Source organism: Microchirus variegatus (genome assembly GCF_963457635.1).
Source record: "Microchirus variegatus genome assembly, chromosome: 6".
NCBI lineage: Eukaryota > Metazoa > Chordata > Actinopteri > Pleuronectiformes > Soleidae > Microchirus > Microchirus variegatus.
The window spans coordinates 685,344-703,526 of record NC_139807.1 but is presented as its reverse complement, the minus strand read 5'-3'; the positions used below and the strand labels follow the sequence as shown (position 1 = coordinate 703,526).

Here is an 18,183-nt window from a genome sequence, read left to right as displayed (position 1 = left end):
ATACAAACATGTGCGCAGGAAGTCTTTTATAGGCTCATTATAACAACAACAACAACTGTAATACATATAGAACCCTCTACCCCAGCTCTGCAGATACTCAGACGGTGCTTTGGCTCAGCACTGCACTGTGTGTGTGTGTGTGTGTGTGTGTGCGTGTGTGTGTGTGTGTGTGACACAAGGCACAAACTTCAAATAGCAGAGGGAGGAGTCTTACTGGAGAGGAAGTGCTGCGATCCCGGGCCAAAGTCTCGATGTGCGTCCTGGAGCTGCTTCAGCCTCTCCTCTATGGACGCCTGAGGACACACACACGCACGCACGCACACACGCACACGCATAAATCAAAGAGAATCGCGCTGTTTCCACAAATCCCCCACAATAGGGATGCGCACACACACACACACACATGGACCCCCTGCTTCTCCTCCGTTAGTTAATAACTGCAGAATATACATTATTATGTCTTTTTATTCATCTTGAAAGTCTTAGTCGAGCTCTTTCTGAGCAAAAGAAAAGAAGCACCAACATTTGACTGAATGTAACCTCTTGGGTCATTGTTTTGAAATATCCACGTATTAGCCGCGTACATTTCAAAATGACGCCATTTCCAACCGTCTCTTACATCAGAAAAAGATTCATACATTCCTGGACCAATTTCAGTGATTTTGGTGTCAAATGATAGGTAAACATTCTAATGAATAAATCAGAAATCATTTTTATATCTCTTTCTGCCATTTACTCAGAATATTTTCTAAACTAATGAACATTAGTCAGCATTCTGTTTTAAAGTCAGGATTCTGAGAATGAAGTCAGAATAAAGTCTCAATTCTGAGAATAAAGTCAGAATAAAGTCAGAATTCTGAGAATAAAGTCAGATTTTTGAGAATAAAGTCAGAATAAAGTCAGAATTCTGTTTGTAGAATACAAACATTGACATTTTAAATGTACGTGGCTAATGGGAGAGTTACATTCAGTCAAATGTTGGTGCTTCTTACCACTTGTGAAAGATTTTCCTGATAAAAAAGCAATAATCTGCTCTTCTAACGAAAGGAAACCTTTGAAGAGCGACAGGTAACAGATATTTTGAAATGAAATGAAAACAAGAGAAGTGTCGGGAAAACGAGATGAAATAAGAGAGAGAGGTTACAAAGCATCGTAGAGTGTTGATGAAATCAAGCTCCCCCGTCGCCTTTGTACAAGCATTTCACATCAGTGTTATTTCCCATCAAATGGGATTTAGTTGATCTAATCCCGGTTTATTTGACGAGTATTGGATTTGGCACATGAATCGTCGTCAGCCGAACGTTTGAAACACATCCTCAAACAACTGCAGGCGAATCCACTCCACGCTGAGGTGGAGCGGCAGATAAAGAGAGCGAGAGGCTGAGAAAACATCCAAAGACAAGCAACAGGCAATGAGTCATAATCTGCAAAGTTAGACATCATTTATTTATCCGTTCACTGCAGAAAACCAAACAATATAATCTGATGCATCACTAAATTGGTTGTGTCTAATATGGAGCGTTTTCAATCTGCCGTGGTTGTACAATCTATTTTATTTGTGCCGCTGTAAGGAAGACAAATTACTCACATATCCATGATCGACAAATGTAAGCAAATCAAATTTGGAAAATACATTTACTGCTGGAGCCGAAGCAGCGAAAAATCAACAGAGCCAACGATGATGGTGCACAGGGATGTAACATTAATCATCTTTAATTTAACAGGAATTGGGGACAAGAAGAAGAAGAAGATTTCTCCACTCGTCGAGTCAGTGTGGATGCAGGTGCTACGGTGGCCCTGAGGTGCAAAACACGCAAAACGCAAAACCAATAACACAAACACAAATACAAAACTAAAAACACAAATCACAAATCACAAACATAAACACATAACACATAACACACAAACGCAAAACGCAAAACACAAAACACAAAACTAAAAACACAAACACAAATCACAAAACGCAAAACCAAATACACATACCACAAATCACAAACACAAACACAAATACAAAACCAAAAACACAAACACAAACACAAACACAAACACAAACACAAACACAAACAACGTTAACTCACGCAAATCAAAAACGCAAACACAAAAACATTCACTGATAACGCAAAAACAAAAGCGGAAAACGGAAACACAAAAGCAGAAAACATTAACTCAGAAGAGGTATCTATTGTAATTTCTGTTTCGAGTTAATGTTTTTGTGTTTTCTGCTTTTGTATTAATGTTTGTGTTTTGTGTTTTGCACCTCAAGGCCACCGTACGACGCAGCTGAAATACGTGCACACACAGGGTTGTTTCTTTTTTAAACCACTGCCTGTTAATCCATCACTCTGCTCTGAGACTCTGCTCCAAGAATTTGGAAAATTTAAGGTAGATCCACGTCTTTAACAACACTGATCATCGTACAGACTCTGACAGACTCTCTGAATTAAAGGCTCGAGGACACGGTGCATGAAATATTGAACAGAAATTATCTTGCAGAAAGAACTTTTGCACAGAGACGCTTTTTACCGAACGCAAAGGGACACGACTGAGCAGGAAGAGGAGTCGCAATGTTTGATCTTTCTACGTTAGTTTCCTGAAAAAGAATGTGGAATGAATCCTGTCCTATAATAACACAGGACTGTGACGACATTTCACTTTGTTTATAAATGTTTCTATTTATATACGTGAGCTCAGTCCATCCGCATGTTATTCAGCAATGGCTGCTTTTGAAGGATAAGAAGTGCCACGCTGGGCTTTGAGCAAAGAGCAATTCACCTTTCTAATCCAGAAAAAAATGGATTAGAAACAGTTAGTATAGAGCAAAAGGAACCACACACACAGCCTTTTAAACAAGCCACGTCTCAAGTCTAACCCATTACGAGCCGCTCCTAAACACATTTATGTTACGATATGAATAAATAATTATATTCATTAGCCCGTTCAGCAACGTAGTCCTGTACTTCACCATTCTCCAACAAAAAGACAAGTTTAGGTTCAGGAAAATCCACTTAATCACCAAATCACTCCATTTTATGGTTGTTTCTGTGAGCATCAACAGCACATTAAGAAAAATGACCCTATTTAGTGTCGCACGATGTTTGGGTTTGAATCATACTTTATTTTATTTGCATTATTGAACAGCAGTTCTTATTCTGATTCTTTGACAGTGAGCTGGTTTTAATCTCAAAACCAAAAAGTATCTTGGAATGACTTGAAATTTACCATCATAATAGTCGGCATCGCCCTGAACTAGGATCTGTTGAAAATATTTGCAAACCTCTTAAGGAATAATTTAAATGAATTTTTGAAATTCAGGAAATGATCCATTTGCCCTGATGCACTTTGACAGTGAGCTGACTTTCTTCTCAAAAACAAAAAGTATCTCAGAATGACTTGAAATTTACCATCATTACCTTGTGCAATGATGTTAGCACAGCTGATATTTCTATTCTTGTCAATGTCTTGACTATATTTTCTATTCATTTTGCAACTCTTTTGATGAATAAAAGTGTGACTTTTAATGGAAAACACAACAAAAATTGTATAGGTGACCCCAAACCTTTGAACGGTAGTGTATATATGTGAACCTCATGAAGGAAAAGTCAGAGAAAGAGACCACAACTGTCTGATTCTGAGATTCTGAACCAAAGTGCAGAAATGAGCACTACTGTCCCGGAGCCATCCCGAATCCTTCCTTTAGTATTAGTGTCCACTTGTTGTGATTAGCTGCTCCAAACACTCTAATAGGTTCCTCTCAGAAGACAAAGGCTTAAGTTGAATGGATTGACCTTATTTGCGTCAATCAAAGAGGAAAGACAGGAAAAACCAGCGGCTAAGATATCAAACGTGCAGAGCTACTGTACTGATCTGTTTCCGTTTGTTGTGCTCTACTCCTGAACTCTTCCAGTGTGGGATACTTCAGGGACGAGAGGAAACATAAAAGAAGCTGAGTGAGTGTGCGGCGCGAACCCCGCTGAGCTAAAATCTAAAGCTAAAGAATTGCGAGAACGGACATCAAAATCGTCACATTCACAAACCCCGAGAGAAGAGGAGCTGCAGTGGCAATTAAAACATCACGACAGTACAGCAGATGACGAGATGTCACAGAGAGGTTATGGAACAGGGTCAGGGTTGAGAGGGTTTTGTTGCAGGATAACAAGCTTCATGGACGCACATTACAGAATTACAGTACAGCTCGCTGTATAATGCATCCACACAGTCAGCAAAGCATCAAGAGCAGGTCAAATCCAGTTCAACCAATCCAAGGCACTTTATCTGTGAAAAATTTAAAAGGCTTTAAAAAGTAAGTGGATTCATTGAAGAGCTTTAATGCATGTTAATTATTTCAAATGGTAATTTTCACCATTCTTTTTTCTATATGGCCTCAAATTACTATCCATTATGTGTAAAAAAAAAAACTGGCCAGTAGTTATAATAATCTGTGAGTAATGAGCACCATCTACATTTCATAATATAATCTCCTTTCAGGGGGTTCATTAAAGAAGCACTGCGCTCAATTCATCACAGACATAAAGTGCTGCAAGAAAACAACAGTCTGTAGAGACCACGGCTCAGGACTGGAATTAGATTTGGGAATTTTTGACAAACTAATGCAGGTGAAAATTGTGCTGTCATGTATTTACCAGACCATTCATCATGTTTGCCATTGTTTAAATGACTCACATAAACCTCTGTAAACACTACACACTCATACAACCTGCAACAACTCACTAAACCGAATTTATCTCTGCTTCAAGATGTGTGCTACTTTCTATGGAGCCCCTGACATGACATGGGTGAAAAAATAAAAATAAATGTCCACTAAATAGGTAAAATGTATGCACAAAATATCAATTAATTCCCACAAAATACTAGTGTGTTGCCACAAAATAGGTTTAAAGTTCAGCGTAAATAGGTATATAGGTTTAATATCCAACATTTACCTTTTAGTGGGAACAAATTAGTATTTCGTGAGCACGTTTTACCTATTTCGTGGTGAACAAATTAGTATTTCATGTTCACATATTACCTATTTCATGGTGAACAACTTAGTATTTCATGTACATGTATTACCTATTTCAGGGGTACAAATTAGTATTTCATGTACACATAATACCTATTTCAATGGACCAAATTAGTATTTCATGTACACATATTACCTATTTCATGGGAACAAATTAGTATTACGTGCACACAAATGACCTAGTTCATGGGAAAAATTTGTATTTCATGCACACGTTTTACCTATTTCGTGGGAACAAATTAGTATTTCCTGGCCACGAATCAGAGGGGGGTCTCTGTAAATTTGTCATAATTTTTTATAGAAGGAGTTTAATATAATTTAGCATAATATGATGAACATAAACTTTAAATTGATTTTAAATGAACCCTGCCATAGGTGGTACATGCATATATTATAAAAGGATGGATAACATTGACATAAACTGAGAGATAAATAAACAGCTGCTGTGGAACTTTAGAAAAGGGATCTTATTATCTTCTAATTATGAAGCTAAAGATGTGTCGTCTGTGTTCAAATAATGTCAAAGGATGTGAAGCTGCAGAGCTCGGAAACATTCATTCATTCATTAAAACAACAAATGTCCTTCAAGAACTCAAAAAGGAAAATAAAAGTCAGTTGAAAGCCTGTGGTGTGAAAACATTCAAGCTTCACATAAACCCTTAACGTAACATCAGACGTTAAAATCACACTTGAATGTTTCCCTTGAGTTTGACAGCTGCAGACGCTGCTCAAACAACACTGAAGGACACGAGGACGTCTTCCCTTGAATCTGCCTCCTTTGAGAAGCTGCTGCTCTGACATGGTCAAAAACAACAGACACAACAGACTGTGTGCAGTGATCCTCACCTGAAGGACTTTCCATCTGTTATTCAGATGCTCCAGGGCGCGGGCGTTATCCATCGACAAATGGACATCGGAGATTGCCAGCTGGTGGGCCAGGTCATTGATGTGCTTCATGCCCTCACGCACCTGGGTCAGCTCCTCCTTAAATAACTGCAGCAGAGTCAAAGAGATTGAGACAAATTAAAGTCTAATGAAAAAAAACAATGTGATCCATAGCAGCTTTCAGCAGTGGTTTAGAAACTCCACATACAAGTGAAATACATCAAGTGTTATGGTAGATTTATTACACTGTCCATCACCCTAAATTAGCATAATTGGTAATTACCAAAATCACTTTTTATATTTCTGTAATGGTTAATACACCAGTGGGAAGAAGGTTTTATTGCTAAAACATAATTATTATTGCTATCTGTGAATTTTAAAATTAATTGTTTTAAGAAAAAAAAAAAACATTTATCATTGTTTCTTAAATAAGATTAAGAAAAAACGTGTTTTAGTGGTTGAATGTTTACTTACTTACTTACTTACTTAATTAATTAATTAATTAATTAATTAATTAATTAAACAATTAATGCTTGATACACCAGTATGTAGAAGGTTTGATTAATTAATGACTTCTCAGAGAAGTCACAAAAAAGTGAATATTACGACTTCTACATATACTAGGTGTTGTGACCTATGGGATGCAACCACATTTTTTTTTATTTCTACGTAAACTCTACAGCGCCACACCTGAGTTAAAATGTGCATATTTGGCAGGTTATTTGCATTCCATTATATGATATTGTCTTAATTTGGTTGTAAGGACACCTTCAGCTCACTCAACCCCCTCAAAACAGCCTGAAGTCTCCTTTTTATTTGTTGTTTTGATTTGATTTATTTTGCATGTCTCCCTTACTGTATGTGCCAATGGATAAAAAAAATAAACTCCTGCACAAATCTAATTACAACTCTGTGGTAGGTTTTCTTTTCACCGCAGGCAAGATTCAAAAACAAATGTACGAAATGCTAAATTGTCATTTTCACACAGCACACGTCGGTGCGGAGCTTCAATTTAACGTTTAATATGCGCAATGTTTGCATAATACGTGTATGACTGCGGCCTGTTTGTGTGTAAAAGGACGACAGAGTGACAAGATCTGAGCTGTGACAGGCGTCCAAACACATGACATGATGATTACTGTGCACTATCCTCACTTCTAATGAATAGTGCCACACAATAATCCCAGGCAGCGGTGGAACCTGGCGCTCAATAACGACTTAACCGATGACCCGCCGCCATTATGTTTGAACGACAATTTCCACCGTGTCAGTTTGAAGTGTCGTCTGTCACATGTCAAACAGACGAGAGCGTACGCAGGCAAACACGACATGATACAGTGCTCTCAGTAATTCATGAGTAACATATCCCTCCTCTGCTTTAAAAAAACAAAAAAAAACAAACAAGCTTTTAAAAAATAAGCAGATGTCACTGTTTTGAAGCTTGTTCGCAAAGTCTGGCAATATGTGCTTTCTGGGGCGGGTAAGCCGCAGGCGATTGTTTTAAATGGGATAATTAGGTTGTAAAAAAGAGATCTATACCTAGAATTCATGACAATATGGCACCGTGTAGACCTGGTTTTATTATGTCCTGACAGATCCGACCACGTTTGAGTGAGACTGTTCACTCCTTGGCCATGACATGCACCAATAGGTGCTCCTGTTTTGGCCTGAGCACAACAGATGTCACCTGCAACTATAGCCTCCTATTGGACGAAACCAGCTGTCAATCACACTGGTATCAACAAATTATGTGTCAAACTACATCGTCTATTATAGGTGAACATCCAACCACCATCGTCTAAAGGTGGGTGTCACACCATCAAACGACCACAAAGAGACAATTAACTATTACTATCAAGTGAGAATTATAGGCTCATTTCCCCATAGACTTCAATTCAAACTGAGTTTCTGGAACCAGCAAACTGGGATCTATGGTGGATATTCAGTATATTTTTACTATTACATACTAGGCTACCGTTCAAAAGTTTGGGGTCACTTAGAAATGTCCTTAATTTCAAGGAAAAGCACTTTTTTTCCAATGAATATAACATTAAATGAATCATAAATACACTCTATACATTGTTAATGTGGTAAACGACTATTCTAGCTGCAAACGTCTGGTTTTTAATGGAATATGTACATAGGTGTATAGAGGCACATTTCCAGTTTTTTTTTTCCATTTCTATCTATCTATCTATCTATCTATCTATCTATCTATCTATCTATCTATCTATCTATCTATCTATCTATCTATCTATCTATCTATCTATCTATCTATCTAGTTAGCATGCTAGTTAACTATCTATCCATTTATATTGCTAGTTAGATTATCTCTCTATCTTTCTCTAGCCAAAAAGGGTTCTCCTATGAGGACAAGCCGAAGAACCTTACATGGTTCTACTTAGCACTTTTATTTCTAAGAGTGTAGAGTAATTTCTGATCTCAAAATGAGATCAAAATGATGTTTTTCACCAGTCTGTACAGATGACTCCACAATGCAAAACTACTTTAAGGTTCAGAGGACATCAGATAACGACACAGTCTGGCAGCCAGATGAAAAATATGGCGGCAAAATGTCCCCAAACAACCTCCTCGTGTGATTTCGGTGAACAAATCTGGATTGTGCTCTGAGAGAAAATGAGAAAATGACAGTGATGTGTGGCTCCTCTGTTTTCCCTCTACCTTGGTGGCGTCTATGTGGTCCTGCAGGGAATCGATGAAGAGATCTCCCACAGGCTCCCAGGCGTCTCTGACGCCCTCAGCCTGCTCCAGAGCCACCGCCAGCTCCTCCATCGCAGCCTGGATCTGCAGCAGACGCTCCAACGTCCTCTCCATGTGTCTGAAAAGCATTCAGCCACATGACGTTTTCAGACTTTACATAAATAACTCAATGTTATTTCAATATTTAGTTGTTTTTAATTGCTTCTCTAACGGATTAGCCGTAATCAGATGATGGTAATTATGGCGTGTGGCGTATGTCATGTTGAATAGCTGCACATTTCTCCAGCATATAGTTTTGATTATTTAAATTTACAACACATACTATATACTGTAGATGCTTTACAACATATATATATAAAATATACTTTATATCAAACAAAAACAAGAAAAATACTCCCTTTACCACTAATTTCACAAATCCTCAGTCTCTCAATTTAATCTTTAAAGCCAAAGTTTTACCTAAGAAAATGAATTAATTTTGCTTTTGAAACGCATTTTAAAAATAATTTCAACTGCAACTATCGATTATTTTAGTAATCAAAATGTCAAAAAATGTTAAAAAACATTGAAAATGATTGAATTTTAATGATTTCTTTGTTATGTGGAGCAAAGAAACCAAGAAAATATTCACATTTAAGAGGCTAAAACTATCAGAAATCTTGTTTTAATCATGAAAAAAGCTTCAAACCCATTAATCGATTATCAAAATAGTTGACGATTCATTTAATAATTGATTAATAGTTTCAGCTTTACCCTTTACCACTAGATCCATATTCCAAATGTCATAGATCTACAGTCATGGAAATACAAATTAAATCTTTAAAGCCACAGTTTTTTACTAAGAAAATTAATTCATTTTGCTTTTGAAATGCATTTTTTAAAATAATCACCAACACTGGAATGTCAAGACGTCTGCTTATGAAACTGTCCTTGATAAGAAAACCTGATTCATCACGGCTTTTGTAAACTAAGAATGAACAGACTGCAGAAAAAAACCCAGGAGTGGAAAATGTATTCACATTCTTTATCGAAATAAAAGTGCCATAAACACTTGAACAAGAAACACCTCATGCATTATGATGACGTATGAGCTGGAGCAGGTGATCAGAGTCCAAACTTACCAGGTAATGAATGAACACCATGAATCGGCCTTTAAGTTGAAAGCAAAAATGTAGAAAACGTAAAGAAAGAAGGACGGTCTGACCTGTGGCGGTCGACGCATCGCGCCGTTAGCTTCTCCCACAGATCACTGGCCACGTTCGCCTGTTTCCACACAGAACGACTCACGTTCAGGATCCGCCGACGTGGAGACACCTCTGAAGACGGCGAGAAGAAGAAGGATGTGAGGATTATGAAGCAGAGGAGTAACCATGTGGAAGGCAACATTAATCGTGGGTTATCCTGGTGAGGTTTTTTGCGTTATTGGCCAAGTAGCGATCGCTGTACGCTATTAGCTCCAGGACAGTGACAACCCAGCTAACGTTAGCTAGCTAAAAGTTCAAATGAAGCAGGATACACAAGTCCTTTGGAGTAACTTTAATTTAACTTTAAAAGTCAGAATTCTGAGAATAAAGTCAGAAATTCGGAGTTTAAAGTCAGAATTCTGATTTTAAAATCGGAATTCAGAGAAAGTCAGTGACGAGCCAGATAACGTTAGCTAGTTAAAAGTTAAAATGAAGCTAGATACACGAGTCCTTTGGATACACAAGAACTTTGGATTATTAAATCAAACAATTCAAACAAATAATTTCTTTCTTGAGTAAAAGTAACTTTAATTTAACTTTAAAAGTCAGAATTCTGAAAATAAAGTCAGAAATTCTGAGTTTAAAGTCAAAATTATGAGTTTAAAGTCAGAATTCAGAGTTTAAAGTCAGTGACGAGCCAGTCACATGCAGGACACACAAGCCCTTCATTCGAAGTTTTTGCTAATTGGCTAACATTAGCGTTAGCCAATTAATTGGGACTCAAGTGACTAACGGGTTAATTTTTAAGAAGCAGTGAAACATTAACACATTTTTAAAAGTCCTCCATTGAAGAACGTCAGGTAAGATTAGGGCTAATAGTAATACATAACTGTCTGTCAACAAAGTCAGACGGAGAGAAGAAGAAGAAGAAGAGCAGTGATTGGACGGTGTATCGACTCCACGAGAGAAAACAGAGGGAGGAAAGAAGGCAAGGAAACATAGTGTGGATAACACTGTGAGGAGACGTGTCCAAAGACACAGCTTACTGTATTATTGATCTATTGATGCTACTGTGCGAGCTAGAGCTAATTGGGCTCGACCCAGAAACTTCCCCCTAAACTCAGTGTGAAACCAGAGGACAAATCACTGCTCATAATTATGCTAACGGTTAACTCCAGCAGCAGCAGGAGTTCAGTCCAATGAACCCTGAGTCTCCGCTGACGCAGGTTGTGAGTATGTGTTGTTTTGGCTGGTGTGAGCATGTTGGCACAGAGAGTTGTGAGGAACAGACCTTTTCCATCGGTCAGGGTCTCCTCTGGCTCCTGGAAGGGATGCTGAGCCAGGAAGGCCTGGGCTGACTCCAGCACCGAGTAGATGAACGGCCCACGAGACTTGACATCCTCCATGAACGCCTGCAGGGGAGAAACAGAAGAGTGAGAAAGTGTGAGCAAAAGAAAAGCTGTTAGCAGAGTTTACTGCTGGTTTCTCCATGTGAGCATAGAAACTTCAGCCTGTGTCTGTGACAACATTACTGAATATTAGTGCTCAGACACAAGAACTTTGGATTATTAAATCAATATATTTAACTAAATCATTTCTTTCCTGACTACAAGTAACTTTAATTTAACTTTAAAAGTCAGAATTCTGAGTTTATAGTCAGAATTCTGAGAATAAAGTCTGAAATTCTGAGTTTTAAAGTCAGAACACTGAGTTTCAAATCGGAATTCTGAGAATAAAGACAGAATTCTGAGTTTAAAAGTCAGAATTCTGATAATAAAGTCAGAATTTTGAGTTTAAAGTCGGAATTTTGAGTTTAAAGTCGGAATTTTGAGTTTAAAGTCGGAATTCAGAGAATAAAGTCAGAATTTTGAGTTTCAAGTCAGAATTCAGAGAATAAAGTCAGAATTCTGAGAATAAAGTCAGAATTTCGAGTTTTAAAGTCAAAATTCTGGGAATAAAGTCAGAATTTTGAGTTTAAAGTCAGAATTTTGAGTTTAAACTCGGAATTCAGAGAATAAAGTCAGAATTTTGAGTTTAAAGTTAGAATTCTCAGAATAAAGTCAGATATTTTGCTCAAATATTTTTTTCCTGTTTGGCCCTAATCCTCTTCCATAAGAATAAAACATAACATAAAGATGATTAACGGGATGATGATTATCTAGTCTGTAGTCTGGATTAGTCTGTCAGGCAGCTTCACAAAAACAACAACTTATTTTAAGACTCCGCCCAAAAAAAAGTTAGCCATCTCTGACCTAAGAGCCGTGTTTATACATATACATATATCTATATACATATAGATATATATATATATCTATATGTATATAGATATATATATAGCATCGCCATCCATGAGAGAACCCATTATACACCAGCACTGATCTACTGACGGGACCACATGAGATTATATGGTTGTCTGCTTGTGCCGAGCGCCCAGGGCACAATAGCAGATCATTTTCTATTGGGAGAACTGGTTTGTTGGTCTGCGAGCACAGAAGAGCCAATTAGCTGGAGAGTCCTGCTCCACTGGTCCACGTTCAGCAGCACCTCCCTCTCTATTCAAATCACAGATGAGGAGCTCAGCGTAGTGTGTATGAACAGACACACACTTTACAATACAAGGCCTTTTTTTAACGCAGCCACTGAGCACAAACCCACAGCCTTTTCTTCCCCCGAGGGCCTTTAAGAAAGCCAGTAAGTCATCCTCCTCCATTCTTCCACACTAATCTTTGTTCTCTATAAACCACTCTGCAGGTGTATGAACTGATGCCGAGGATATTCAATCTCCTCAGAGTCATTTATTTAGGTGAACTCAGTGTCCCTCAATCCTTTTACAGTATGACGAGATTAGGATTTCAGAGGCGTGCAGCCCTGATAATAAGTCAAGTCAAACAGAGAGCAAACATGCAAAACTGTGTAATGGCGGAGGAGCTGCAGCGGCATGAGATAACACATCCTCACTCCCTCACTCTTATTCCCTTTTCTCTCCATCGCCCCCCAGTTTAGGAGCTCAGCCGTGGATTCCCTGAGCCAGCTGTCATGTTTAAAACTTTAATTCCAGCTAAATATCACACTCAGAGGCTTCGTCTTCGGTTGAAGGAACATTAAGAACGAAGCCTTCAGATCAGATTAAGTTTCATTATGCATGGAGCAGAGAAAGCGAGGGAGGAAATGACTTTCGTTCACTTCATCTAAACATGTTGCTGTTCCATTTACTCCCTTTCCTTTTGACGAGGAAGATGCATTTTCATTTCATTTCCTCTTTCCTCTGCGAGCGGCAGAGAAGATTCTCAAAATTCCTCCCATTGCTAGAATGCTCACACGCCACAACACACATCATCTCAGATTATAAAGGCATGTTGCCATGAAAAGGGAGAGGGGGAGGAGGAGGAGGAGGAGAGGATGAAATAGGAGAGGAAAACACATCTGTGCAGCAGGGACTCGAATACTGAATGTGATGCTTTCAAATTGTGCGAGGTGAAAAGTACAGATGCAGCCTGTGTCTCTGTGGTTCAGTGGGAAGAGAGTGGGTCATTTTCCAGACATAAAAGAGGTTTGATATCCAGTTTCTCTTCTAATTTTCCCCATGCTGATGTTGCTGATGAGCACAGTCACATAACTGAAAATTGCTCCTGAGGGTGAGCTGGTGTGAACGGGTGTGATGAAAAAGAGCGACATACAGTGGGACATACATACAATGTGTGTGTGTGTGTGTGTGTGTGTGTGTGTGTGTGTGTGTGTGTGTGTGTGTGTGTGTGTGTGTGTGTGTGTGTGTGTGTGTGTGTGTGTGTGTGTTTGTGTGTGTAGTGTAAAGCAATTTGAGCAGTTTACCATGCAAGAGTTCAGAAAACAGGTCATTAGTTAATTGTGTACGGTGCGCAAAAAATACTAATTTGTTCCCATGAAATACTAATGTGTTCGCACAAAATACTAATTTGTTCCCACGAAATACAAATTTGTTCCTATGAAATAGTAATATGTTGCCACGAAATACTAATTTGGTGGCACGAAATACTAATTTGTTCCCATGAAATACTTTTGTTCCCATGAAATACTTTTGTTCCCACAAAATACTAATTTGTTCCCATGAAATACTATTTTCTCCCCACAAAATACTAATTTGTTGGCACAAAATACTAAATTGTTCCCATGAAATACTAATTTGTTCCCATGAAATACTAATTTGTACCAAGAAATACTATTTTTTCCCCCACAAAATACTAATTTGTTCCCATGAAATACTCATTTGTTCCCACAAAATACTAATTTGTTCCCATGAAATACTAATTTGTTCCCATGAAATACTAATTTGTTGCCACAAAATACTAATTTCAATCCATCCATCCATCCATCCATTATCTTCCGCTTTATCCTCCACATGAGGGTTACGGGGGGAACTTTGTCATTCGTGCGGACGTTTTACCTATTTTGTGGGAACAAATTCATTATTTTTCCCCCCTGTCACGTCTGGGGCTCTGTAATTGTGTGTGGCAAACTAATCTGGCCAGATTTAGGCCTGTTAATGTGCAATGTAATCAAGTAATCTTTGTTTTTAGTATGACTACAAAGTGTTAACAACTAATTTGTGTGTGTCTGTGCATCACAGAGTTACACCTTCAACACTGCAGGGACGATAGGGAGAGTTCAGAAAGAGAGAAGCCACTGTGGGACGCTGGGAAGTGGGCGTGAGTGGTGTTTTTCATTGTCCTCTTAATTAGGAGGCTGATACAACAATGCACTATGAAGCGGGGCTCAGAGTGAGGTGGTGGTGGTGGGAGCCACAAACCCCTCAGTGTTGTTGGTACAAGCCGCATTTCGGAGACGCAGCACAAACGTAAGAGGAAGAAAAAAAAAATCACAAGGAGCGTGGAAAAAGAAGATTGCTGCTGTAGTTACAGAAGCAATTATGTCTACATCAGTCCCACTGCGTGAAAACGCATCATCCACGACTGAGTTCCATTAGGTGGGAAAACATTTACAGTGAGAGTGTTCCTGAACCTCCCTGGACGAGCTTCTCCATATACTGTAATACTGTACTCACTATCACACGAGAGGAAGAATCCAAAGAGCAGAGATTTTATCAGTTCTAATCTTCACACTCACACAATCACGTACCTTTTACCGTGTCATGTAAACCTTGACTTATTTATCGACTTAAAACGCTCATTTATTTAAATATATACATTTAAATCCACAAAGATTTAACTTAACTGCATCAGAATCTGATCGCGTGCTTATGTGCCTGCTGGGAACTTCCTGTCTGAATCAAATTTAGCGACTTAGCACACACGGGACCATATAGCATGTTAATTAAAAAGACTTTCTAAGGAGATTGTGGGGTTCTTTAGTTACAGTCCCACCAGTGGGTATTTTTAACACAGAGGAGAGTCGTCCATTTTATTTCCATTCCTATAAAACGACTGCTCACTGATGTGATATTCAGAACGTATAATGTCAGCATGCTAAATTAAGGCAATATTATATCAAAGTCTTTCCAAATATCATAAAGACCAGAGGCTCAGTTTGACAGTCACACACTGAGGTACGATCCATCCACAGGAAGAGGGTGTTTATGCTTATTTTTCAGTACCTACAGGCGTCGCTTCTCCAAAAACTCATTTAATTTTTATCTCTCAGAATGACTGTACGTGGCTCCAGGAGTCTGCAGTAAATACCTGTAATGCTGGCTGATGAAATACTGGAGCTGAATGAAATGGACAGTCACCGACTCCACATCAATGAAACTGTGTTTCTCAAATGTACAACATTAAATTCTAAACTATTATTATTATTTTTAACTAGTGCTGGGCTCATTAACGGCGTCAACGTTAAAGCACGTTAGCCCATGACGCATTTCCATGACGACTGACCGGAAAAAAACTGGCACCATGTTTACGTGCCGCGGCACCGGAGCCCAGGCACCGCTTACCAGTTAGCGCCATTAGCACGCCTACAGTGGAACTGGAGCGGTCAGTTTATTTAAAGAAAAGAGCAGCGCTACAAATAACCAGTGTGCCTCTGTTTTTTAGGGTAAACATTAGCGCAATGACGATTTTCCATGACGACTGACTGGAAAAAGATGCGCGTGACGTCATGTTTACGTGACTCCCGATTGTTAAAATGAGTTCCCTAAAGAAATGCTAAACTTTTCGTTTTTAGTAGTTTTTCTTCTATTTTGGTAAATTAAAAACGAGCCAAGTGAACTTTGAACAGTGACGTATTTTTCCAAATTTCACAAATTCAGTCCGATTTTAAAAATTTTGAGTACGGGTGAGTTTATATAGTTGGTGAAAAAGAAAGAAAAATGTCATCAGATTGTGCTGAAAAAAGCGATATAAGACATATTAACATAGTAATGGTTAAATAAATAAATACATAAATAAACCAGTCATTGCCAAGATATATTATGATCGATAAATCAACTTTAAGCATGTGTTAAATTCCTTTTTGTTGTGTAAAAGGTTGGTAAGATTCTGCTCATTTAAATGTCTGTGAATGACTGCAATAAATGTTTATTTAAGCGGAGGAAACTGCTCTCTCTACACCAGCACACGGAGTATAAATATATATATATATACATATATAAATATATGTATATATATATTTATATATATAACTGTTCATTGACGAGCTCATTAGCTTCATCATTAAAATGTCAATCACTTCAATTATTCAAAAGGTGACAGCTTGTTTTTAAGTGAGTGATAAATAAAGACAAAATAAAGACTTAAGAGTGTGTAGATGTTCAAGGTCCTGCAAAGATATAAGTATCCTGAATATATTTGAAGTGATTTATTTGTGATATCGAACTAACTTTTGGTTTTATTTAACCTACAGCTGGGAATGAATGGAGTTTTATATAAATGTTCTCAGTGCCACAGGGTGAAAAAGTAGACTTTAAAAGTAGATTTTGTTTCCGTTTGTTTGTTTGTTTGCTCGCCTTCTCCTTCTCCTTCTGCTCTCGGTGACGTGAAATGTGTTATTTCAACAAGCCGTTAAAGGTTGTCTTGCGATATATAATCGCTGCGCCCCAAAAAATAAAAATCAATCAAGCACGGCCGCGCCAACACAGACCTGAGGAGACGTGAAGACAAATGAAATGAAATGTGTGAGTGATCATGTGGATTGAATTTGAAGGAAACTTGTTCTGTGGGTTAGTCTGATTTTAGAGAAAATGTCTCGCTCGCTGCCTCCTGAGTCCTGACTGCAGAATCAGGTGAAAACCTCAGATTTTACTTTAAAGGTTTTAAAGGCAGACATGTTTTACTGCTTTTAATGGTTAGATAAATATATATTTACTGGAGAGAGAAGGAAAAAATCAGGGCAGTCTCAGCCTCTTATCCACTACAAGCCCTTGAAAGGATTTAAAGGCCAGTTCAAATCACTGAACCGTGAAGGAATTATCTGAAAGAGGTTTGTCAACAACTCTTACTGACCAGAGTGTTGTCAAAGGTATTCAACTTTAAGGAGGGAAAAAAAACAGTTAAAATAATCATTTTTATGGCATTTTATTTCCAAACAAAGTGATTTGAAGGATGAAGCAGATGGAAAATGTCAAGCGATCAATTAAAAGATGCCAAACATCAGTGACGGGGGAAGAGTAGAACAATATGGAACAATGACAATGTAGAGAATTAAAAGAACAGACTTCTACAGAAGTCAACTACAGAAATGTGTTGATGCTTCATGCTCATCTGTAACTGCAGTGCAAACAAACACGACCAAACACACACTCGAGCTATCCAGAACTAGCTACAGGAAGTGCTGGGGGCAGTGTTGCTCGCTGTTTACGTCCCGCAAGGAAGCAGAGAAGAAGAACGTACAAATTATGGCGGAAACAGACTTTGGGCCAATTCCAATTCCTATCTTAACCTTCAATCTCAACCCTTAATCTTAACTGGCCTCAAAACCAAGTGTTGAGGGTTATTTTGTCACTCAGAAATGGGACACCCCTTAAATGCAGATACGTCTTCAGACTGTAGGGGGCAGAATAACGCAAAAGCTGCGTCAAAGTCTGTCAACTCCAAAAAAGAAGAAGAAGAAGAAGAAGACATTTACGTCAGGATTATTTATTCTGATCCGTTTGTCAGTCAAGTTATTAGGTTGTCAGTTAGTTATAAGATGATACTCATACAAATATTCAGCTGACAGTTACCACACACCACGACTTATTGAAAAGTAAACCACACCGGCCGACTATTGACAAAAGATGGTCAAATAAAAATAAATGTTAGGCAACAATGACGTCAGTAATCCATAATATGGGCCTAAACTAAGATCATTTTTATATCTCTATTAACAAAGAAAATACTTCATTTGTAGCGCACTCTCTTTGCTGCTTTTGACGCCATCTTTCTTATGTGAAAACATGCAATG

General features: G+C 38.2%; 1 protein-coding gene across 1 annotated transcript in view; it reads right to left on the bottom strand.

The window, feature by feature from the left end:
* drp2 (dystrophin related protein 2) overlaps positions 1-18,183 on the bottom strand; it is a 100,318-nt gene that overhangs the window by 43,049 nt on the left and 39,086 nt on the right. Inside the window, exons 3-7 of the mRNA XM_083891527.1 lie at positions 11,102-11,222; positions 9,831-9,942; positions 8,588-8,744; positions 5,867-6,013; positions 215-293 (exon numbers count right to left, since the gene is read on the bottom strand). Of these exons, the coding sequence (XP_083747653.1) occupies positions 215-293; positions 5,867-6,013; positions 8,588-8,744; positions 9,831-9,942; positions 11,102-11,222 (616 nt within the window). The remainder of the gene's footprint in view (positions 1-214; positions 294-5,866; positions 6,014-8,587; positions 8,745-9,830; positions 9,943-11,101; positions 11,223-18,183) is intronic.